This window comes from Oxyura jamaicensis, chromosome 4, assembly GCF_011077185.1.
Source record: "Oxyura jamaicensis isolate SHBP4307 breed ruddy duck chromosome 4, BPBGC_Ojam_1.0, whole genome shotgun sequence".
Classification (NCBI taxonomy): domain Eukaryota; kingdom Metazoa; phylum Chordata; class Aves; order Anseriformes; family Anatidae; genus Oxyura; species Oxyura jamaicensis.
In genome coordinates, this window is record NC_048896.1 from 29,238,733 (window position 1) to 29,261,349 (window position 22,617).

The 22,617-nt window shown below is 38.2% G+C and overlaps 1 protein-coding gene across 2 annotated transcripts; it reads right to left on the reverse strand.

Annotated features, from left to right (window-relative positions):
* Nucleotides 1-862: 862 nt before the first annotated feature.
* NAF1 (nuclear assembly factor 1 ribonucleoprotein) lies at nucleotides 863-21,121 on the reverse strand. 2 transcript variants are annotated; one of them, XM_035325829.1, is made up of 9 exons: nucleotides 20,842-21,121; nucleotides 19,398-19,536; nucleotides 17,034-17,127; nucleotides 13,345-13,427; nucleotides 12,166-12,326; nucleotides 8,405-8,456; nucleotides 4,625-4,730; nucleotides 3,337-3,414; nucleotides 863-1,716 (listed from the first exon to the last, which is right to left on the reverse strand). In XM_035325829.1, the coding sequence occupies exons 1-9, from the start codon at nucleotides 21,030-21,032 to the stop codon at nucleotides 1,301-1,303; spliced, it is 1,320 nt and encodes a 439-aa protein (XP_035181720.1). In that variant the 5' UTR covers nucleotides 21,033-21,121; the 3' UTR covers nucleotides 863-1,300. The 2 variants fall into 2 exon arrangements, with proteins under 2 accessions (XP_035181720.1, XP_035181722.1); XM_035325831.1 differs by lacking the exon at nucleotides 3,337-3,414 and having other exon boundaries at nucleotides 20,842-21,120.
* Between the last annotated feature and the right edge of the window lie 1,496 nt (nucleotides 21,122-22,617).

The window sequence follows — 22,617 nt, forward strand, 5'->3', positions numbered from 1 at the left end:
GCTGCAGCGTGGAGATCTGCTCCGTGTGGGACCCATGGGCTGCAGGGGGACAGCCTGCTCCACCAGGGGCCTCTCCACAGCCCGCAGGGGAACTGCTGCTGCCTGCCTGGAGCACCTCCTGCCCTCCTGCTGCACTCACCTGGGGGTCTGCAGGGCTGCTTCTCACTCCTCTCTCCCAGCTGCTGTTGTGCAGTAGGTTTTTTCCCTTTCTTAAATCTGCTCTCTCAGAGGCACAAACATCACTTACTGGCTTGGCTGTGGGCAGCGGTGGGTCCCTTTGGAACCCTCTGAAACTGGCCCTCATAAAACGTGGGGCAACTTCTAGACTCCTCACAGCGGCCATCCCCGCAGCCCACCACTACCAAAATGTTGCCCTGTAAACTCAATACAATTTGTATTAACACTAAGCAACACCTGAAGAGTTTAGCCTTTCAATACATATCTAAAGAAACTAGTAAGGCCACTGAATTTGAGAACAGAAATATTGAGTGTACAACTAATTTGTCTGTCCTGCTTCTATTGACAGCCAAACAGTATCTAGTGCTACCTGCATTTTGTATCCAAAAAAAAAAAAAAAAGGCAAGTTAAATTGTGAGAGGTTTTCTTTTCCCCGGTCTATGCAGTTCCATCCTAAAACTCATTTCAAAACATCTGTTCAATAGGTTTCACTGTTGTCCTTCTATAGCTACTGTAGGATACTAAATCTACAGTAATTTGTTGGTCCACACTCTGATCTAGCTACTGTAGCTAGTATTAGAACAGACAATCCAGCTCCAGTCTTCCAATGAACATGAAATTAATGAAATGTTAAAAGTTGGATTGTGGGAGTTTATACCTTATATAAACAGTGGTACGCCTAGAGTAAAAATTTGGTCTCAAAATTTATTTTCCATGTAAGCAGATTAGAAAAATTGCACAAATCCAAACAAGTGACAGTTCAGCATAGCAGTATCCAACTGATCTGAAAACTATTAAAAACAACATCTATGCCAAATATCCCCTATCACCATGAAACAGTAGTTATTAAACCTCAATTTAGTACAAAACATTTCAAACACTATACACCGATCTCTGGAAAGTTTTTATTATCACCCCAAGCTGGTAGATATTACAAAAATAAACCATTATATAATAATGTATTTTAATCATACATTTTTTTGAAACAGAAATGAAATAGAAAAAAAGTTTTCTGTGGATATCCCACAAAACAAACTCTGCAGTTATTCTATTCTTGCAGAAAAAAATAAAGCATCTCCAAAATAAGGGAATGCAGTGTTGGCAGCTACACATTTATAGAAACTTAGTAAGGCTTGAAGTGAGAACGATGGCTATCTGGAGGAGGTGGAGGCGGCGGTGGTGGTGGCAAAAACGGGTACGATGAGTTGTACATGTTTGGGCCCATCCAAGCTGTATTTAGATTTGAAGGCGGATGGTGAAATTGATGCATCTCATTACTGGAACCAAAAACTGGAGGAGGAAAGGGATACTGCTGCATCATTGGATTTTCATTTCTGTAAGGTTGCCGGAACACTGGAGACTCATGATGTATTCTGTTCTCTGAATAGTATTGCTGTGGTGGTCTCATCTGAGGTCTTGAAAATCCTCGAGGTCCTGATGGTGGAGGAAATGGAACACCAGAGAACTGTCTGTCATGGTACCCCCTTGGATAACTTGAAGCAGGCTGTTGCACTGGCTGATGAGCTCCTTTGTAGTCATCTTTAAAACAAAAAAAAAGTTTCAGTATTGTGGAAAGTTTAAGTTTAGTCCTCACAAACCTTTCGAGAATCACTTCTGTCTTCAAATACAAACATAAATACCTAATCTGTATTGAGAGAGTTTACTATAGTGTACTGTCAAGTCTGTTCTAAAATCATACATCAGAAGTTGAAGCCAATGAAATTGTAAGCGTAACCTTTTCAACAATACTGGCAAGTAAAACAAAGAACTACTGGCAAGTCTACTGTTTAGTAATTAATCTTGGCTTATTGGAGTAATATAGAAAGAATGATCCTGAGGGTTGCAAATTCAGTCATTAAGAAGGACAACTTCACGTTCTTCCCCTCTAGGCATTTTCACTTGCATTAACAAACCATGCAAACACTCAAACTACAAGTATTTTGGAAGCTTCAGCTTAAGACTGGATTTAGCAAGAACACACTACAAAGATCAGCAGTCCTTATTCCATCTTTAGTTCTTCACATTTTCATTGTGCTGCAAACTACTACTGGGCTTATTCAATATTAAGCATGTAAGGATATTTCCTCACTTCTTCCAAAATTTGTGACGTTAGAATCCATGTGCTTATAGGTAGGACAGAACACAAGTTATTTTACTTAGCTAATTGCTGTTCAAATAACTACTGCAAATGCGGTGTCAAAAGTTATCTTAGTAACAATTTACTATTCAAGACATATCTAGGCAGATATGTGACAGACAAAGACATTTATCATGTTTAAAGCCGATCTACTAGGCACTGCATTGATTGCACTAAAGTGATATACATCTTTCAGACCTGAGTTGGTATTACAGCAGACACAGGACAAATTGTTTTAATTCAAATTTAATAAAATTAACTGACTCTCTCAGGAAAAAAAATAAAAGACAGACCTAGATCTTTAACCAATTAACTTCCAGCTTTCATCTTTCACAGATTTTTTTTTTCCGCCAGTACAGGTCACAAAGTAAGCATACATTTAAGGTTCATGGAGAATGCAGAGCCAGTTTATATGAATACTGTAAAAGTATTCATAACATCCATTCTATAGAATTGCATAAGGACTACATGAAGAGCATTGTAACATTACAAAAAGTTCCAGGGAGCTGCTAAGGTATTCAAAAGACTGTAGAATTTAAACAGAAACATCATCTCTTAAAGGTTTTAGGGCTAGAAACACAAGTAGTATGTAAGTACGTGACACCACAAAGTCACTGAATCTGAATAACTTGGACCTAATCCTTGGTGCTAGATTATGCAAAACAATTTCATCTGTAAAAAGCCAGATCTGCGGAGACAGTTAATACCAAGATTCCTAACTATTTTCACGGGGGATTAGGACCTTTGATTCCTTTGTTGCATCCAGCCCTTTGGGAAGCACTCGTGAAATTACTTCATGTTCTTTTTGTTCTTATCAAAGACTGTAACAAGGAACAATTTTTAATATACCCTGAGTTTTATGAAAATGCAACCATGTAAAACTCCAGCTGAGAGAGAGTTTGTGCTCCAACTTAACAGCTGGCCTTGCTGCTGAATTCCATAGCCAAAAGTAAACTGCAAGTAACACCAATTTTAAAACATGTTATTTATGAGTAACAAACACAGTGAATTGTAACTCATACTTCCTTGAAACACTGAGAAAGCTCGTCCTGTTCTGTCCTCAGTTATGTACAGTAGTTCAGTAACAGCCTCAGCAAGCCCTAGGAAAAACAGGTCTGCAGTAAGCTGGCAGAATAAGGACATGCTGGAAAACATGCCTTATGCAGTGCAGGTAAGCAGAAACCAGGAGAGAAAATAGCCATCAGCTATAAAAGAAGGGATGAACTGTACACAGAGGAAAACAGTTAAAAGGACAGCTGCTGACTTAAAAGCTAAGTAGAAAAGGTTCAGTAGGGGTGCCATGCCTAGCAACTGTACTAAAAAACAGCTAACTCATGGCAGGAGTGAGTCCAAGAAAGATTTGTCCAATGGTATGACTAATATTTTTTTTTCAATGTAAAACCAATGCACAACAAAAATGAAGCAGACAGAAGCAGCAAACTGATACACAAGCAGTAGCAGAAAAAAGAGTGGAGGTGAGGTGGGTCAGCAGTATTTTAAAGGAGAAGTACAGAAAGCACGTAACAGAAGTAGATCAGTAATATCAAAGTAAGATGGAATTTAAAATTTTCAGCCAAAATGACGAAAAAATGTTTTTGTCACTAGAGACACAAGGCAAAACATAGGAAAATTCAGTTATTGCAAAAAGCACAGCTGCAAACATACACATGCAAATCATCTGTCAACAGCAGGAAAAGAAATGAAGAACTGTATACTATGAAAAGAACAATGTATACTATGAAAAACTACACAGTTCACTAATCTACTCCAGGTTTGTTTATCTAATGACTATGATAGGTGAACAGAGGTTCTCAGTGGGCTAGGACAGGTAGTTATTTTAAGAAGAGGTATTAATATGCCTTGGGTGAAAAAGAGCTTTCTTTTTAGGAAGAGGAAGAAGAAAAAAATGGGTTTACAAAAATCATACACGGCTCTCCTTTATCTTCTTCCTGCATTCAATGACATAAGTTGAACTTAGGCCACAATGACCTCTACAATAAGCAAGCTCCAAATTCTGAAAGGTGGCGTGTGCTCTATCTCCTTGCTGTGTATTAACTCACACCATTTATCTGAGAGGCTTTAAGTCTCCTCTGACAACTATCCTGCTCTATACTATTTCTTCCTCAGTTTAATGGAAAAAATTTACTAATTTCCCTTAAAAGTAAGGAACAGTCACAAATTCAAACATTCAACTTTGAACAGTACACAAACATTTATCAACTGCATGAAAACTCAATTTTTAAGATAAACTGTATGAAAAGCAGAACGATATCTAACAGATGAAAGCATTCTCCCATAGTATTCGCTCACCTGATGTATTCGTTTCTGATCTGAATTTCTTCCTTCCTTGATTTTGAGGCTTCTTTTTCCTTTGTTTTGCCTCTCTCTCTTTTTCATCATCACTGTAGTCCAAGGCCTGGTTAAAAGAAAGAGAGCAAAGCCATTAAAATATTAAAAAATGTACAAGGAACTTCAGTTATAGCAATAAATCATTATTTAGAAAACATTACATCCTGCAGTCAGCTTCGAAAGATACTGAAGCTGCACTTTCCTGTTTTGCATTCAAAGAGCCATCGTATGTTCAGCTGGCTTCTCAACAATCAGAACCTTAACACTCCACAGATTTCTCAGAAGATAATTAGACAGTTTTCAGTTATTCCTTCCAATTTTCCTAAGAACAGCAACATTCAAGCACTGAACATATTTTTGCCTTGAAGTTAGTAAGAAAAAAATAACTATTGTATGACACGCAACAGATGTAAACACACATCCTTTTTCATGAATACCTTTCATAGCTTACTGCTAAAAACTGCAGTGAAGATTTTCAGAACTTGCGTGCAATTCAACAGAAGTCTACCAAGGATTCTATTTACTCTTCCCAATGCAACCCAATACAAACAATTTACCTAGTTCTCACCAAAATTAAGAGGAAGAGAGTAATATAGTAGTAGCTGAGTGAAACTGAGCAAGCTGGCTAGTCATTACCAACAAAAATCTTTGGGGCTACATGTTATTTGAAGTGCAGACTAAGTAAATTAAAATATGGATTATTTTAATACTGTAAGACTATTTTTATGACCAACATTGAACTCAGCAGTTAAATTTAACTACATTAAAGATACTACAGAAAATTAAAATGTATTGACAATTTTAGACTAGTGAGAGTCTACTAATATGTTCTCGTTAAGCTTTCCATAACAATGTTATTTCAAAGGAGTAGACTCAATGCCACTACAACATTTTGTTCCTATTACGCAAGGTTTTGTTACCTTTAGAATCATAGCGTACATGTAGAACGAGGAGTTATTAATGGCAGCAAAGTAATCTGTCATAGTAACTACTTCCCTGAAAGACATCTCCCTCGTGTGACTAAGGGGGTAGGTAGGGGCTGTGCCCCTCATCCCCAGTTTCAGAAGGAAGGTTTCTGCTTTTTCCTGATGTATCGCTTCAGAGCGTACATCTAAAAAAAAACAACTGCACGGATATGCTGCTAGAAAAAAGCAACCTAAACATTAATTCTGAATACAATTACTTTCTCTTCTGCATAACTGGATTATATTCTTACACTCAAAAAAGCCACAAGTAATACAACAATACTACATACCATGAAGTAAAATCTTTTGCTAGATTCTGCATTTTTCTAAGGACTAAATACATCCCCCTCCTGCAGAAGTAATAAACGACAGTTACCTTCTGCTGCCACCTCATTTTCATGTGACATTCCACAAAAGCTATCTCAGAAAAGTCGCAGTTATCTCCTCCTGCTGGCCTTGCAGCAAAAAGACCACACATTGGCATCCTATGACCCCGAAAGACAAGGCCTAGAGAAATTGTACTGCTGAGTCTACAGCTAAAGTAGGCTAATTACAAGCCTGTGGCAAAAGGAACACTTAACCCATACCTTAAAAAAAGATACTAAGCATGAAAGACCTAGCCAGGATTAAGTTAAGGTTCATGGAAAAATAAAACTTCACGGCTGCAGAAGAACTGACTCCAAAACTCCATGCAGTTCACTGGGGGAGCTTGCCAGACAAGCCAAGGCATCAACTGCCAGCTGAGGGCTCTGAAAGAGCCTGGCTCAATGAGACAATTTCAAGCATCAGAGGCATAAAATTTAATCTGCACCCCTGTCAACAGTTATTGCCTTCAAAGCAAAAGCTACTTTCTACCAGCTCATCAGCTGTCACAACCTGGTTATGTCAGAGTAAACTCTAACTACTGGAACTATCCAAAGATGAGCCTAATTAAGGATTACAAGATGTGTGTTGTTTTCTACAAAACAGTAAGCGTGCACATCATGAAGTCAGAAAGATGTCACAAAAACCAACTAGGTTGCCCATCCTTGCCAGCAGCGATTTCTTTCAAGTCTCCTTCCTTTCTTCCTATCGTGAAGTACAGCAAAGTTCCCTCAGTACTTTCAGGTTCTAATACTCAAAACCACCAGAGTATCATCTTCCAAAAAAATCTTTTAGAAAATAATTACCAACTTTGGAAAAAGCAGTGAATCTACTTGTTAAAGACTGGACTGCTTCACTACACACAACCAGATTTTAAAGTTATGTAGACACCCACATTCAAACTAAGCATTTACACGCTTACCTCCTGAATAGCTTTAAAACACAACTGTGAAACAAAGGAAGAGCTTACCATTAACTTATAAGCACATTTTATAACATCACCAAAAAACTATGCTTAGCCAGAAGTATACACAGTCAGTCACATACCTACAGTCTAACTCTGTGTAACGCTTCTAATTCTCAAATGATAATTCTTGGTGAGATGTCTCTCCAACAAAGGAAGGCAATCTACATTCAGAAGTGTTAGATGAGCATTCTCTGAGAGAAGTTAACACTGCTCAACTTAATTCAGTTTGTGGGAAGAAAAACGTATTTCAAAATCCACCATCCACACCATACTACCTAAAGCAATGTTCTGGATTGACAGACTGACACATCATTACAGGACCTCTATCTTCAAGCCTTAGAAAAGGTCACATCGCATCTCTCCTTCAAGCCAGAACAATGAACTAGGATAAGGACTGTTAATGCAGTATTGCTTAGAACAACAACAACAAAAAACACACCCATAAACAACTCAAAGCCCTTTCCTACCTATAGTTTATATTAGAAGCCATACACTGTGGAACTATGCTAAATTGTCCAGCTTTCATAAAATTCAGAAAGAGATGTTCATTTTAGATTATTTTAGGACACTATTCAAGGCTTCTAGGACATTCAGCTATTTTGTGTAAGTTAGGCTTAAAGCCTGGAATGGAAAAATGGGAGCTTCTGCATGGAAAAATGGGAGCGTTAAGCCAAAAAAATCAGTGTCATGAAGACACATCAATAAAACCACCATTTGCAGCAGTTATTCCAGAGGAGAATAGTCATGAAAAATAACAAAAACTCAGTTAAATTGGTGTTAAAGAGTACTCGATAAAAAGGCTGGTCTCCGAAGAAGTCATTAGAGATCCTACAATAAGTGATGGTCGTAAAGAGCTCTAGCTTCTGGTATCATCATATATGTCTGCCTTTGTATGGAAAAAGCTCATCTCCTCTTGTTACACTAGCATTTTAATAGGAAACAGTAGGGAAACCTAACAGGGAGCCATTCAAAGACTGCAACAGAAGAGGTGTCACATTAATCTAAGAGATTAACATCCAATCTTGTAGAGTACTAGGAGACCTTTAAATACAAAGGATTGATTATGGCAGGGTAAAAGGCAAAGCTACAGTGAAAGCACAGCAAAGACAAAAATACCCTAGCAGAAGCAAAACTATCTGGCAAGGTAATAGTTTTTGCTACTCAAATTTGATCATTCAGGTCACACACGATCACACATTCTTGAAGAACTCGAGAAACTGTAAATACATTCCCAACTGCAAAAAGTAAAAAAAAAAAAAGTAACTAAATCTCTCTCCACTGACTGGTAGGCCTCTCCAAGAAAAGCAGATGCTCTTTACAACAAATGAAAAAGTTGCATCAAACTCTTGCCTGCAAAAAAAATAACCTGCTAATTAGTCACACTGCACAGAATGTTTTCTACGTACATTTTCAAAAACAATAGAACAAACAACTATATATACTTACTTCAGGTGGCGGTTCTTGGTCATTCTTCCAAGATGCATCTGACCCCTTCTCCCTAAAAGGAAAAAACACAAAGTTAAACAATCACGAAGTAGTATGTTATAAGGAGTCTATGAAACATCTCATGTTTCAGTCATGTTGTAGTAACATATTTCAGGTTAAAAAAATACTTTGTATGAAAACTGTACTTTATCAAGTACGGTAATACTTTCTTCAAGATTTATCTTGTATACCAGGAGTCGCCTGTTTTTAAAGAGGCACATGGTTTTTTCCACACTATTTCTAAACAAACAGTAATGTATGTGTCATCTTACGGCTTCACCAGACATGCAAGTTGAAAACACTTTCCTCCTTTGAGTAGACAAAACACTTCAGACAGCTAATATTAAGCTGCTACCAGTATCCTCCCAACATATCATTTTAAACCTAAATTGCTTGAATTAATTGGGACTGGTCACCAGAAGTTTATGATAACTACAGTCATAAAATTTATTATTCTTCCCTTATACCCTCACTCTGTTTTCAGAACACATCTCCAGCTGAAAAGAGCAAAGAATTTGTCTAGGAGGACATGGGCTTCAAGTCCATCTCTCACAAAGCAAGTTCAGCGTCAAAACCCTAGGCTTGGCTTACAATTCTATTAAGACAGCATTAACTAGATAATCAATTAATAAAGATGGTTGTAAATGTAAAATTAAAATGTAAGACGGAAGACATGTAAAGAAGTAAAAACAACTCACAAAAAACGTTCTTGCCCTACAAGAATTTAAGTGGTGCCATTTATTTCTCTCACCACTCTAAGAACTCCATTAAAAAATCAAGTAATTTAATTGACCAGTAGCAACTTGGGAACAAGTTGAAATTAGAAGTCTGTCAAATGTGCTTCTTGAAAATTGAATATGTTTTGGTCTGGAATTTCAAGACACTAGTTTACTTATGCAAACTACATAAAATGCTAAAATGCGTAATTGTAAAATGGAGCCATGTATGTTTTTAAAAAGTGCTCTATATGAAGTACGTACAGCCAATGCTCTAATAACCAAGTGTTATGTAATCAGCAAGTCAACAAAAATCAAGCTACAACATCAACACCGATGTAGATGACTAACTCTAAGCAGCCTGGACTTAAACAGACCTGAAAGTCAGCCCAAGAGAATACAGATAACTCGTCTGTAGGTACTTTGTGCCTCAACCCCCTACCCATAAAACTCAAGCTCAATCTTTATGTATAGTTAGAAAACCTCAAGACAACATCACTGTGATTTTCAGGAAAGCGTCTCAGAATGCAACCCATTAATTTCTAGGCTATAGAAAACACTCTACCAAGGCAATGAAGAAAGGAAGAATATTTATTACGAACAAACTTCATTGTTTCTTCCTCTCACCTTGTTATTTCAGGGTAAAAAACTCCCTCCTCCCTCCAGAAATACAAGAGCATAATTAAGACATCAAAACCTGTGGTCATTAGGCAATATGTAGTACTACTAACTGCAAAATTTACATGTTTTCCTAATCTTAAAGTAGCTTATCTCACTCTGACAAGGCAGCCTTCACTGTTTCAGCAAAACAAAACATTTTCCATGCTTTGAGATACTTAATCTTCTGCAAAGAGCAAGACACTAATTCTTAGATTTCTGAATTCAGGTACTGTAAGATCTAGAAGTCTAACAAAAAGGTGACTCATAGGAATCATGAAAATACATGAGCTTCCTTAGAATTATTGTGTTTCAGTCAACGCAGGCAAAAATCCACACATTACTTTTAGTAAGTCATTTTGCACTCAAAAAACTTTGCGCTATCTACTAAAGACTGCTACTTCTATTATCTTTTCCTTTAATGCATAAGGCCTCTTCACACCACTGCAATTTTGCACAATGCTAGCAATCTTAAAAAAAGCTTCAAACTTAAGTTTTTTTTACATCTTAATTCTGATTGCTTTCCATTTCAAAATGCCACTACTGTTCTGAGTAGCATTTTTTAAAACTTTTAAGCTGACAGCACTTCACAAACCAATCTGCAGAGTGAAGTAATCTAATCAAAAGCAGGAAACAAAATCACTGGTCATCAAATTTGTAATCCACGGTCCAAAAAGCCCTACCGTGAAGCACTGACTGAAGCTGAATTTTTCTACTGTCCATGCCATCTTGGTTTCTTTATATAGATGTTACAGCAGAGATAAGACATGGAAATTGTTTATGCATTTCCACTGGCAGGACCTATCCTACCTGCCTTGTGAAAAGGCAGCTGCAACAGATAGTACCAAAGGTGTCACAAAACTTAAGAAACTTCACTGACAAAATACATCAAAAATAAAAGTTTCAGCGAAATAAAACTGAAACGGGACCATCATTATCAGATTCTTGATACTCAGTACTAGACTTGTTCACATTGATCATTTTTATGCGAGGCAAGAAGCAAGGTCTGACACGTCGCTCAACTGCAGTGCTAAGACATGGAAGCGTCAAACATCTTACCTAGTGATCGATTTTGTACCACATACGATAGTCAAGCATTGCTGAAATAAAACTAATAGATCGCAAAACTACTTGCAAAGCATGCAACAAAATTAGAAAACTAGTCTCACATCTCAGATGCTGAGTTTGGCCTACAGTTATTGATGCAGTAAGCAGATAATTAATTCTGTCAACTACAGTGCTAAGCAACAAAGTTTACTTGCACAAATCAAAGACCAGCTGGCTGCAGAAAAACAAAGCTTTCTCACCCTACTGCTTCCGTCTATTTTAAAGGTCTCCACTGGAAGTGATGTATAGATTTTTTAAATACCTGTTGCTTTCAAAGAAAAAAAAACTTGCAGGCCTTTCTATGCCCTTGATCAATAAAAAAGATTCAGTAAGAATACTGACAGAAGTTGTAATTAATGCAGAAACCAAGTGTTACAATTTTTCTCTGTGATAATGAGTCAAATGAGAACTAATCCTAACAAGTAGGGACTAAGTCATGTGACAGAACTTCTTTAAACCTATAGTTATTTCAAACATTTTATTACAAAATTAATGTTTAGCCATCAGTTACTGTGTCCTGTTTCTTAGTCCTTACCTTTGAATCCTCAACTTCGAAATGGCAACAAACCCTATTCGTACACCATACTTTCCTCAGGCAGGCTGATACTATGAAGAAGTTTATGAATATCATCCTACATTGTCACTCAAATCCACCACTACCACCAAATTTACAGTAGATCATTTTCATACAGAGCTGTTTTCCATCTGCACAATGTATTTTTTGATAATTAAATCTGGCCTTTAAAAATACTAAAATTTTAAATCGTTCAGAATTCACACAAGTTTAAAATGAGGTATTAAACTACATTAATGAAACCACTAAACAAAAATCTGCAGAACAACAAAATCCAAACTGTTCAGGCTTGCCAAACCCATGTACGTGTAGGAGGAGATACAGGTAGAGGAAATATCAATGAAGGTTTTTCATAAAAAAAAAAAAGTAATTCTGGTTATATTTTAGGCAATAGTGACTACAACAGAATAAAAATTTTTATTATTGAATTATTTTCTTTAAGTCTTTATGCGAACACCTTAGAAGCTTATAGTTCACAGCTATTCTAACTGTTCTGAGAAGTCAAACTGTACAACCCAGTTATCACTACACAACTGAGAACACCTAAAAAAAAAGTTTTGGTGTCAGGCTTAGTCCTGCAGTTTCTCACTCAAGGCTAAACTTTGATTCAGCATTTTCAGCTGCATTTTAAAAAGTTATAACAAGATTATAGAAGATCTGCTACTTACTGCCTCAGTTTCTCTGCAAATATATACTGGGTGAAGTCCTGCACCGATGGAGCAAAATACATGTTATCTTGCACATTAATACTTTTTGCTTTTATATGCTCAGGGCTGTTAAATCGTAACACATAAAAGGGATGCATAACAGGACCAAATATCTCAAATATCTGAAACAGACAGAAAAAAAAAATCATTTTTAAATACACCACCAAGATTAGTTAACTAATTTAATCATAAACAACTGTGAAGCTTTAACATAATTTGCATTTAGGAATTGATGTGTTTTCAAACTGCAGCATCAAATTAAGTTATTCTCACGTTTTAGCTTTATTACTATATTCGTTTGACAGTGTATTTCCCCAGCTACTATTGAAGTTTTAACTTGGAAAGGTTTTTTTCACAAGCTGATACTGCCTTCGCCCACCCAACTGCACTGCTTAAACTGTCTGTTTCCTTCAGTAATCTTTCCTTTTGTCTGACCTCTATTCCTCTCTCTCTCGATTATGCTTTCAAATCTGAACAAATCAACACCTGAACAATCTCCTGACTGTTTATTCCCAAAGCACATCTCTGTAAGATGCTTTTATGTTAGTTCCCATGTCTTTTCAATGGAGAACAGAGAATTCTGAGATGTATGGGACACCTGCAATTTGGTATTTTCCAGTGTTCCACTCACACCTACTAGAGACTAATATTCTGGTAGTGACAGGTCTAGGTGATGGCTTTCTTTCTCCACAGTATATACAGAATTCAATGTATTACCCCTATCAGGGAACATTCTTCTTAAAGCACACACTGACCTAAACCTGTAACACCAGAGTACATACACATAACTACTCCTGTTTTTTCCTGAAAGCCAACTTTAATTACTCCAATCTTTACCACAAATCCTTGCAATAAAAGAGCACAGATTATTATTAAAGCAACCTCCATTTCCATAGCACTCATATCAAATGACAGAAATTAATCACACGTCATCCTCTATGGACGCAATGAGTTTCAGGCTTGGTATTTTTAAGATTAAAGAAAGGAGATGACTACAAAATCAAAAGTACAAAGAAAAACTATGCATAAAGGAAATGCTGTCTTTCATTTAGTTGACTCAAATACTATTTGTTGCAAACTAATATAATACTTAGAATTTTATATTAAAGTAACAGGTTTTTACGCTTTACACACACACACCTTTCCTGCAGCTTGCCGATCTTCCTTAAAAATTATGCTTTCCTCGTTTATTGGAGGTAGGCCTCTCAGAGATTCAATTATTACTACAATGAGGAAAAAAAGCAGTTAGAATTTTATGTTTCAGGAGCTTGTACTTAAGCTTATTTCTTGTAATGTACTTAATTACAGGAAAATACAAGAAAAATATCACAATTATTTATAAACTAAATGTCAGAGCTTCACCACACAATTCTTGCACACATATGAAACTTCTTACAGTCATTTAAAACATTCTCCAGTGATATGAGTGAGAAGATTTATCCTGGTTTATATAACTACTTTTCTCCAGAGCTAGAGAAAGAAAGGAGATCACATCAGATACAAAAGTCTCAGATACTTATGTGAAATACCTGTTGCATTTCCTCAGGCTGTTTCTTAATTTAGCGCACAGCAACAATCATTTGTGGGGGTGGCTATGGTTTCTTTTTTGTGTGAGTGTAGATGCATGTGCATATTCTGCGTTAGCATTCCAAAAACATAATACACCAGAAAAAAAGAATAGAGATAGCTATATTTCACCCTAGTAAGCAAAAAAAGATGCCAAGCAGTCCAATCACAGCAGTAACCAGGAGCGTCATTTCTGTATATGGATACACAATTTGAGGTATTGCTACACTTTAATGTCATAACAGTAGACTCATACTACATTTGGGCCTAATTCATGATTAATGATGGCATGAGTGGTCAAACTGAGCAAGTCATTCTAGCACCTTAAAAGATGAAACACTTAGCAGACTTACGTACTTTGAAAGGGACAGAGAAGTATGCTTTTCCTGTGTTAAGTACACAATTTGATGATATACAGGCTATGAATCAACCTTATTTTTAGGTTTTCCAGATTCAAAGAAAAAGAGCTTACTCTTTACTGGAGTCTTTAGACTACTTCATTTTTTTTATTTTTTGCTTAAGAAAAAAGAAATATTGTCTTCCTTTACATTCAGTAGGAATTGCACCTAAAGCTGTCAGCAGTCTAGGAGCATCACACTCAAAAAATTCTGATTCTGAAGGAAATCTTCTCTACCTCTAAAAAGTAATGCTCAATTAACCATTTTCAATTCCTCTCAATCATCAAATATTCAAGCACTTGACATCACGTCACTTTCAGATACCTCCAAAAACTAACAAAATCTTCTAAACTTACATAACAGAACTTAAAGCAAACACCTCCTCAAGCAAAAACTCCTAAGGCTCTGCTGCTATTTCCATCTGCAAATCTGATATGCCAATCAAGCCTGTGATAATGCTACAGACTTAAGAGTTTACTGAATTTTGTGAGATAGGGAAATCACTTTGTGCCTACCTATACGATAAAATAGTATATTACAGTGATAATACAGTGAAAGAAGCCCAGTATGTTGCTTAATCCTCATGAGAAATGTATCCTACAAAAAAAAAAAAAAAAGGCAAAAACACATTCACAAAGCTCTGAACTCAAAATGACCACTTACAGTTCCCAGTTTTCAAGTATGCCAAGGAAGGCATTCTGGCAATGTAAGCCATACCACACGCTCCACACATAAGCGGGGAGAAACATTACCACATTTCAACCTACAAGCTACTCGACCTATAGTTCCCCTTACCTAGCCCACCAAAACTCTTTAGCTTCTGCTCTTCCAGGACGCCAGAATGCAATCCTGAGGCACGTTTGTTATATATACACCAAAGCTGTTTACTTGCCAGGCTACAATCCACACAAGGTATTTCTCTATTAAGCACCTTGAAGCAGAATACAGCAGAAGCTCTGTTAAATGTTGACACATTGAACAGAAGTTAATGCTCACCAGAAGAACTACCATCTCGTAACTAGTGCAAAGCAAGCATTAACCTACGTTTTTCTACCCCGAAATTGACCTCATACTATGTCCACTTACAGACATCACCACATTGCAGATTGTTTTAGAAATCTCTACTGTTTTCTGTAATAATCTTCTAAGTATAATCAAAGGGACAGAAAAAGTTCAGGATACTGATGACTCTGCTAATAGTTTTGCAATTTCCAGGTCTTCAACACACATGTACCAGATACAAATTCAGTATACACAGGTTTACATTTAGTTCAAAAATCAAAAACAACCCACAGTTAGTTCACAGAATCACTGATTATGGCCATAAATCAATTGAAATTGAGGCCTCTCAGACACCTGTTTCCAGAAGAACTGAGAAAAAAAAACATGTAGATGGAGAAAGTCACAAAACAAGGCAGAAAAAGCAGGGAATAACATATATTGGGGTCTTACTGCACACTTAGATCTTTACTTCATACTTGTTTACTATTCTGTTTTCTAATTTTCTCCAAGCTACACCAAATCAGCAGTGCATGTATTTCAGTTGCACAAAGCAGGATGCAGATTCAAGAAGTCACCTGTCAGTATACAGACAGGACGTCAAGAGCTTCTATTCACCAGTAACGATGGGAAATTGAGGACAATTTTCAAAACCAAAGCCTTCATTTAACTTCATTTAAGCATTCACACTTTAAATCAAATGTAAGAATAGCTGTAAACTATCTCTTGCTTATTTATCTTTCATCTTCTTTTCTAACTATTGTTTCAGCTGAAAACAGCTTTTATTATTATGAATAAGTGAGAAAAGATGAGTAAAACAGAACAATGGCCAGACAACTACCTTCAATTCTTTCAAGACAGCTTCTGGTCAAAGATTGAGATGAACTCTAAACCAACAGCAACAACAAAACTGTAGATGAATAGCCTGTATTGCCTGGAGTCTTTTACAATTAAAGAATTTAATAGCAAAAGCTATTTGCTTTCTTGTTTGCCATTCAACATAAATATACTGTTTTTAAATTACTAATTCTTCTAGACAAATTGCTGTAAGAGCAGTTCAAGCAGCATGGAGCACTTCAAATAAGCTTAAATACAAATACATTATGGAAGTTTCATTAATACCAGCTTCTGCAAAACTTATTTCACATACCAAAACCTGAGGTGCCAGGTAGAGCTGAAAAAATGCCTAAACGCACACTGCCTACAGCCAAGCTTACATCTATTATGTGTCTCAATCTTATTAAGCTTACCCTCCAGCATCTATAAATCACGTTAGCCATGCTGTCCTATGACTGCTGACACTGACAGCCTGCATTTGGTCAAGGTGCCAGAAATGGGATGAACTGGGGGGGGCACAATGATGAACCTACTCATACAACCAGTTACCCAGCAGATGCTGCTAAATTAAGTCTTCTCTGCCCTCATCTATTAACAAGGAAGCACTTGGAACTGCATTGCACAGTGCGCTTTCACTTACACACCTCCTGTATCTTCAGAGGTAATTCATATATAGCATTTACAACCTTGAGATACCAAACTACTGCAAATGCTCAATCTCATTGTTGCCAGGATTAACGCGAAGGCCATAATACAAGGTTAGGAAAGGCTTTATGAAAGTTAGAACATTAAAGTCCCACAAAAACACATGCAAACAATATTCATTTAGTAGTAGTCTGTCCATCAGATCAGCTCTTATTCGGTAACTTGCTACCCCTTTTCTGAAAAAGCGCAGGGAATCAACAGAAATGTTTAACAGCACTATGACACAGAATGCTGCAGTACTGAAACTTTGGAGAAACAATTAAGTACACAACTAGTGTAAAGATAAACACAATTTTAATTAAGAAGTAAACAAATCGGGCCTACCTAGCTGCTCAATGATACTGGAAACTGTCCCAAACAGCTTCAGTTCAATATTATCAGGTAGAATTAAAGATAAGTCTTCAACTGGAGGCAGTTCCTGAAAATACAAAGTCAATGTTCGGAATATAATCTTGTCATACATTCACCACTTTGTTGCTACATAAACTTGACAATCACAAAAACCTCCTAGCATTTTGAAGATTTCATTTAAAATCTGGTTTGATTAGTCTCTTTCAGAATAATTCTAAATTAATTCATCTGGGGGAATGTCACTTCTTAAGACATCTATGAAGACAGTACTTCGTGTATTTCCATTGCAACTGAAGCAGACACCAATTTTATTCCAACGGAAAAGCCATCAACTCACAGATGTTTTCTTCATTTCTTCATATTCCTGTCTTCCTAACTAAACAAATCACTTTCAACATATAACAATTAGATAATCAGTAATCACAAAACAGACAATTTAATGCCTTGACTTCAGACCAATAAAAAAGATGTCAAGATATTATCTTTAGCTAACAATTTTATTTGGTGGAGGATAATCAGAGAGCAGCTTTGAGAAAAGCAGAACTTCAACTACACAAACGAGTACCACAGAGAGAAAACACAAAATTTTAAACTTTGCCTTAGATAGCAGATTTTAATGCTTGTATTTGAACATTAATACCAAACTCATCATTCACCTCCAATGTACTCAAACTAGTATTTCTCCGCATGTTACACCGCTCTTAATTTGACTATAGGGAATAAAACCTATGTGCAACTGGTGTAAATTAACTTCAACATCATCTGAATTCAGAAAAAGAGTCAGAATTTTAGCAGTTAATTGTACTTCTAAAAATTCATCTCCAGAAATAGAAGAGCTACTAGCAGAAATAAAGTTTCCCTCCAACAGAAGAATCTTATGCTGTCTTTCCTCAAAACCTTACCTTATCTTTGCTTTTGAACAAGCAAACTGAGGCCAAATCTTTTCCATACTATGTAACATAGCATCAGAGCCAATATACACAAATTTAGAAACACTGCTCTCTTCTACAAGACAGTGAGTTTTGTAACACTAAGCAAACTTCACTGTTAAGACTTAACTGATTCATGGATGCTAGCTAGAGCAAGCAAAGGCCAAACACCAGAAGGAAGAAAGCTAAAATTTCCATTGTAACTGAAAAACTGTGGCACCTATCCTACTACCCACAGTATCTGCTGACCCTGTACATCAACACAGAAAGTTTCTAAAACAGTTCCACTAAGACTCCTTAGTGTGTGCAGGTTTTTCCCCCGTGCACATATTCCAGTTAAATGCTTCTTTTCCTTTCAGTCTTTGACCCATGCCTTTGTCAGTCAGCTGCTACTGGGGACTTCTGGGGGGACAGATTTATCTCCCACAAAAAAAAAAAAAGCATTACATTTTTAACAGATGCATTTTAATTTTAATATCCCATTTCCTCTAATTTACATTGGCCAATCTACAACATCCTTACACAAAGTAATTTTAACACTATACTATAGTTTAGTAGAAGATACAGTAAATAGTTGCTAGAACTTCAGTTCTTATCAACTATCACTGGCAGGAAGTTACAGCTTTGATCAACCAACTAAATGAACCTAGCCTGTGGTCGGTCATTAAAAGGACTATGAATTTTTGTAATCACTTGGACTTGAAGATAAAAGGCTAACAAGCCGAAAGCAGATCAACAAACCATTTTCATATAAACATGTCTTTGATTTAAATCAACAATTGAGATAAAAGGTAAATAAAACCTGCTCAGTACATCCATGTGAGCATGGATTTCTGTTCAAAAGTCCAGCTCTGTAAAAAAAATGTCAGTGAAGCACTTTTAATGGTTCTATTATTATTATTATCAGACCTCAAAATGAAGTACACATAGGCAGGAATTGTTCTGTTTCGTTCTTTGAGAACAAAGCGTTATCTTTCTCAATCTTCGATCAATTTTGGGGGTAGAAGAATACCCTATCACTTTTTTTCTTGACTCCAAGTGTGTCTGGAGCAACAGTGTAAGAATTTAATACAACATACTCCCACCTCCTGTTGTTGCTATGCATGTCGATGATTTCCAGTCATCTAGCACCACATTACAAACTCTCACAGACCACTGAAGCCAAAGATAACTTTCATACAAATATGAACCTAAAATGAGCTGTGTACCTCACTTCAGAGGTGCCTTAATATCCCCAAAAGAACACATTGTACACTAGTAACCGTGCTATATATATGACCTAGTGTAAAAATGTACATTCAATCACCGGGTTGGGTTTATTTTTTTTGCAACTTAAAAATATATCAAGTTGAATTATTTACAGATAGGTTACTTGAAGAAATGTTAAAGGATACCAATTTTTACTTACATCAAGGGGCAACTCGTCTTTTGTTTTAACACAGTGTCTTCTGTTATCCTTGTTTGGATGATCATCTTCATCAGACACTGTTGATGAAGAACACGAAGAGGAGGAAGATGTAGTTGATGAACTGTCTGAATCTGTGTCACTAAATGAAACAAATTTGGGAGTTAAAATACAGACTCCTACATGAAAGTTAAAAAAAAAAAAAACCACCTATATCATACATTAGTCAACTACTTTTGGACAGCAAGCATTTTTCTTAACTGTATAATAAGACCAGCAACCCTCCTGATCCAACAACTCACTAGACAAGCTCACTGAACAGCTGAGAAAAGTAATGCTTCAGCATTTCAGAGCAAATGCTAACTGTAACAGCTCGCCTGGGTGCCCACAAGAAGTTTTGAAAGATAACATATTAAGCTACCTACTACAGTTTAGTCACTCTTGCTACACAAACCCAACAGTAGACACAATGCTAAGTGAAAGTGAAAATACTTATTCCAACGAATGTACCTTGCACTAACATACATATACATAATTTTTGCACATTAAAGTCATGTTTTTTTTCTAATTTTCACTGGCGTAATATTTATTGCCAAGGACCCTTAATATTTCAAGCAAAAGGTGAAGTAAAAAAGCAGCCATTCCTCATGTTCACGTTTCACTTAGCAAAAGGCTACCTTCTCCACGAGCTGGAGGGAAAAGCAAGCATACAGAACAGTCAATCCTGTTGACTGAAAACAACTTACAAACCTTTAACAAACACACACTGAGACAGTCAAACTTTTGTAGCCTTGTGGCTACCTTTTAGTATCAGGTCCGAGAGTTAACAGTGCAGGATTTAGAAGCAGCAATAAATAAAACACACAAAAAAACCGCTAATTTCTAGGCATTTTATTAAGTCACCTTCTTCACAAGCAAGTTAGGAGCAGCACGTGGCAGCCTCACGTTACGGAAGTACAACAGAAGGCAGACACCAAACTCACTGAAACTGAGAAAAAACGTGCAGGCTTCAGAAACGGAACCGCAGCTTACATCTAAACAAAGTTATCCTTCGCTCTGCTGAACCCTAAAGCATAGGTGAGGGTGTAAGACCAAACATTTTACAAAAGGCACACCGGTCGAGAACACGCTTTTCCAACGAGATGTCAGCACTGGAGCAGGAGTTGGGTCTGCAGCCGCTTCACCTTGAAGCCTACGTTCAGGCTTTTTCGGGTGTCTCGTCACAGAAAGCAGCTTAGAGGCACCCTGCGAGCACCAGGTCGGGCACCACACTCACATGATGGCGGCACAACGAAACACGATGCTCTACAGGCCGAAACCCTCACGCTCTTTTTAATTCCTGCGCTCCTACGGTGTTTCTGGAAGCGTAATAATGACCGGGGGCCTGCTCCCGGCCCTCGAAGCGCCGCAGGGCAGCGCCGCGCGGTTACCCCGCTCCTAAACCCACCTCTCCGAGTCCAACGCCGCGGCCGGCCGGGAGCAGGACGCCGCCTCGCCCAGCGGCAGCATGGCCTCATCTCCCCCATCGCCCTCCCGGGGGCCAGCAGGTCCCGGGGCTGCCGCGCTGGGGTCGAACGTGAGCGCCTCCAGCTGCGCCGCCACCTCCCGCTGCGCCTCCACCTCGCCCCGCGCCGCCATCTCGCCCCGCCGGCCGCGCGCCCGCCGCCCCCCCCGCCCACGTGGTCCCCGCCGCCGCCGCCTCCGCGCCCGGCCCGAGCGTGCCCGCGGAGGACCGGCGCGCATGCGCGGGGGGCGGGCGGCCGTCGGCGCCATTTGGGGAGGAGCAATGGCGGCCGCGGGTAGTCCAGGCCCTGGGCGGGGTTACCTGGGGCGCACCGCGGTTGGACGCCGCTTGTTTGGGGGGGCTAAGGGCCTGCTCTTATAAAGTGGGGGCAGGTGCCGCGGGTGTCCTCGGAATTTGTGGAGTCTTGTTCCGCCGAATAGATGTTATGATTAAACCGTTATTTACCACTGGTATTTTGCTTATGTTATGCTTGCCCACAAGGGAAAGTTAAGAGTTTCTCTTGCATGGGTGTGCTTTAGGGACCTAATGGGATGTAAGTCTTGGTCATTTGAATATGCTGACAAGACCCAGGAGATTCATGTAATTAAAACGTGAAAAGTTAAGAGCTCTACACTATCAAGTTTTTATAATAATATTTGACAGTACTACAGTAACCCTATAATAATACCTAGCTCTACAACACTGAACCACATCTTCAGGATCACCAAACTATTCACCACAACGGAAGTGAGCACTTCTGTAGCAGGTTTGCCATAAATACTTGATGTTCTGGAAGCAGAGTTCTTTTTCAGTAGCTATCCAGTGCCTCGCGCAACTCTGCAGGGTAGCCTGCTGGTGTGTTGGGAGTCGTTCCTCTCGGCGCCCTGGGATCTGGCACAAAGGGTATCTGCTTCTGTAGGAGAGAAAAGAGGAATTCCTCCTGCCCTTCCCCAGCTTCAGACTTAAAGCTCTTTTCAATGACAGTGACTCAGGAGGCAGAGTGCAAACGTTGTATTGAACGCAATCCATACGTGGTAAAACACTAAAGGTGTGCAAAAGAAAAGCAAGACCTGGAGGTCACTTGGACTGTGAACCTACAGAAAAGCCCCTTAAACCCAGACTCCAAACCACAACTTGACAGCCTTTTGCCAACAGTATTTGTTCCCAATCATGACAGAGCCTCATCATGCTGTCCTGTGGACTGACTTCCAAATTAAGAGCTAAAGCTGTTTTCACTCCCAGGCAACAGGTGAGCAGCAGAGCACAATATTATTCTGAGGAGGAACACCATGAATAAAAATGTAAGAGAATTACGTGTGATGAAGGCAGAGTGCAAGAAAGACTGGGATTTGAAAGTATGATGAGAGCAGAGGAGAGTGAGACTCATTTCCCTGTGCATGTTTTCCAAGTGATAAAGTTCCCCTCCAACTCTGAGAGAACGCTGTGCTCAGGGCTCAAAGGGTGCTCAAAACAATTCCTTGTCCTCCAGACTGCTGATTAAAATGCCATAAGAGTGCTTCACAAATACCCCAAACAGGCTCAGGTGAGCATGTGCCAGGAAATAGATGTCTTCCTCTGGTAGTTCCACTATTTAATCACAACACAACACAGCATACACAACCTGAATTTAGTAGGAAAATTAAGCATATACAAATATGTGTTTAAAGTAATAAAGGTTTGTTGTTGCTGTTGTTTACATTTACCTAAAATTATATATAA

What these genes read in the sequence shown, in the direction of transcription:
- NAF1 (XM_035325829.1), bottom strand. Translation starts at nt 21,032, where the DNA reads ATGGCGGCGCGGGGCGAGGTGGAGGCGCAGCGGGAGGTGGCGGCGCAG. An exon ending in CAGTATCATTGAGCAGCTAG is followed by an intron (nt 13,428 to 17,033) that starts GTAGGCCCGATT and finishes TCCTCATTGTAG; the next exon opens with TAATAATTGAATCTCTGAGA. An exon ending in TTTGCAGAGAAACTGAGGCA is followed by an intron (nt 8,457 to 12,165) that starts GTAAGTAGCAGA and finishes TTTTCCTTTTAG; the next exon opens with GGAGAAGGGGTCAGATGCAT.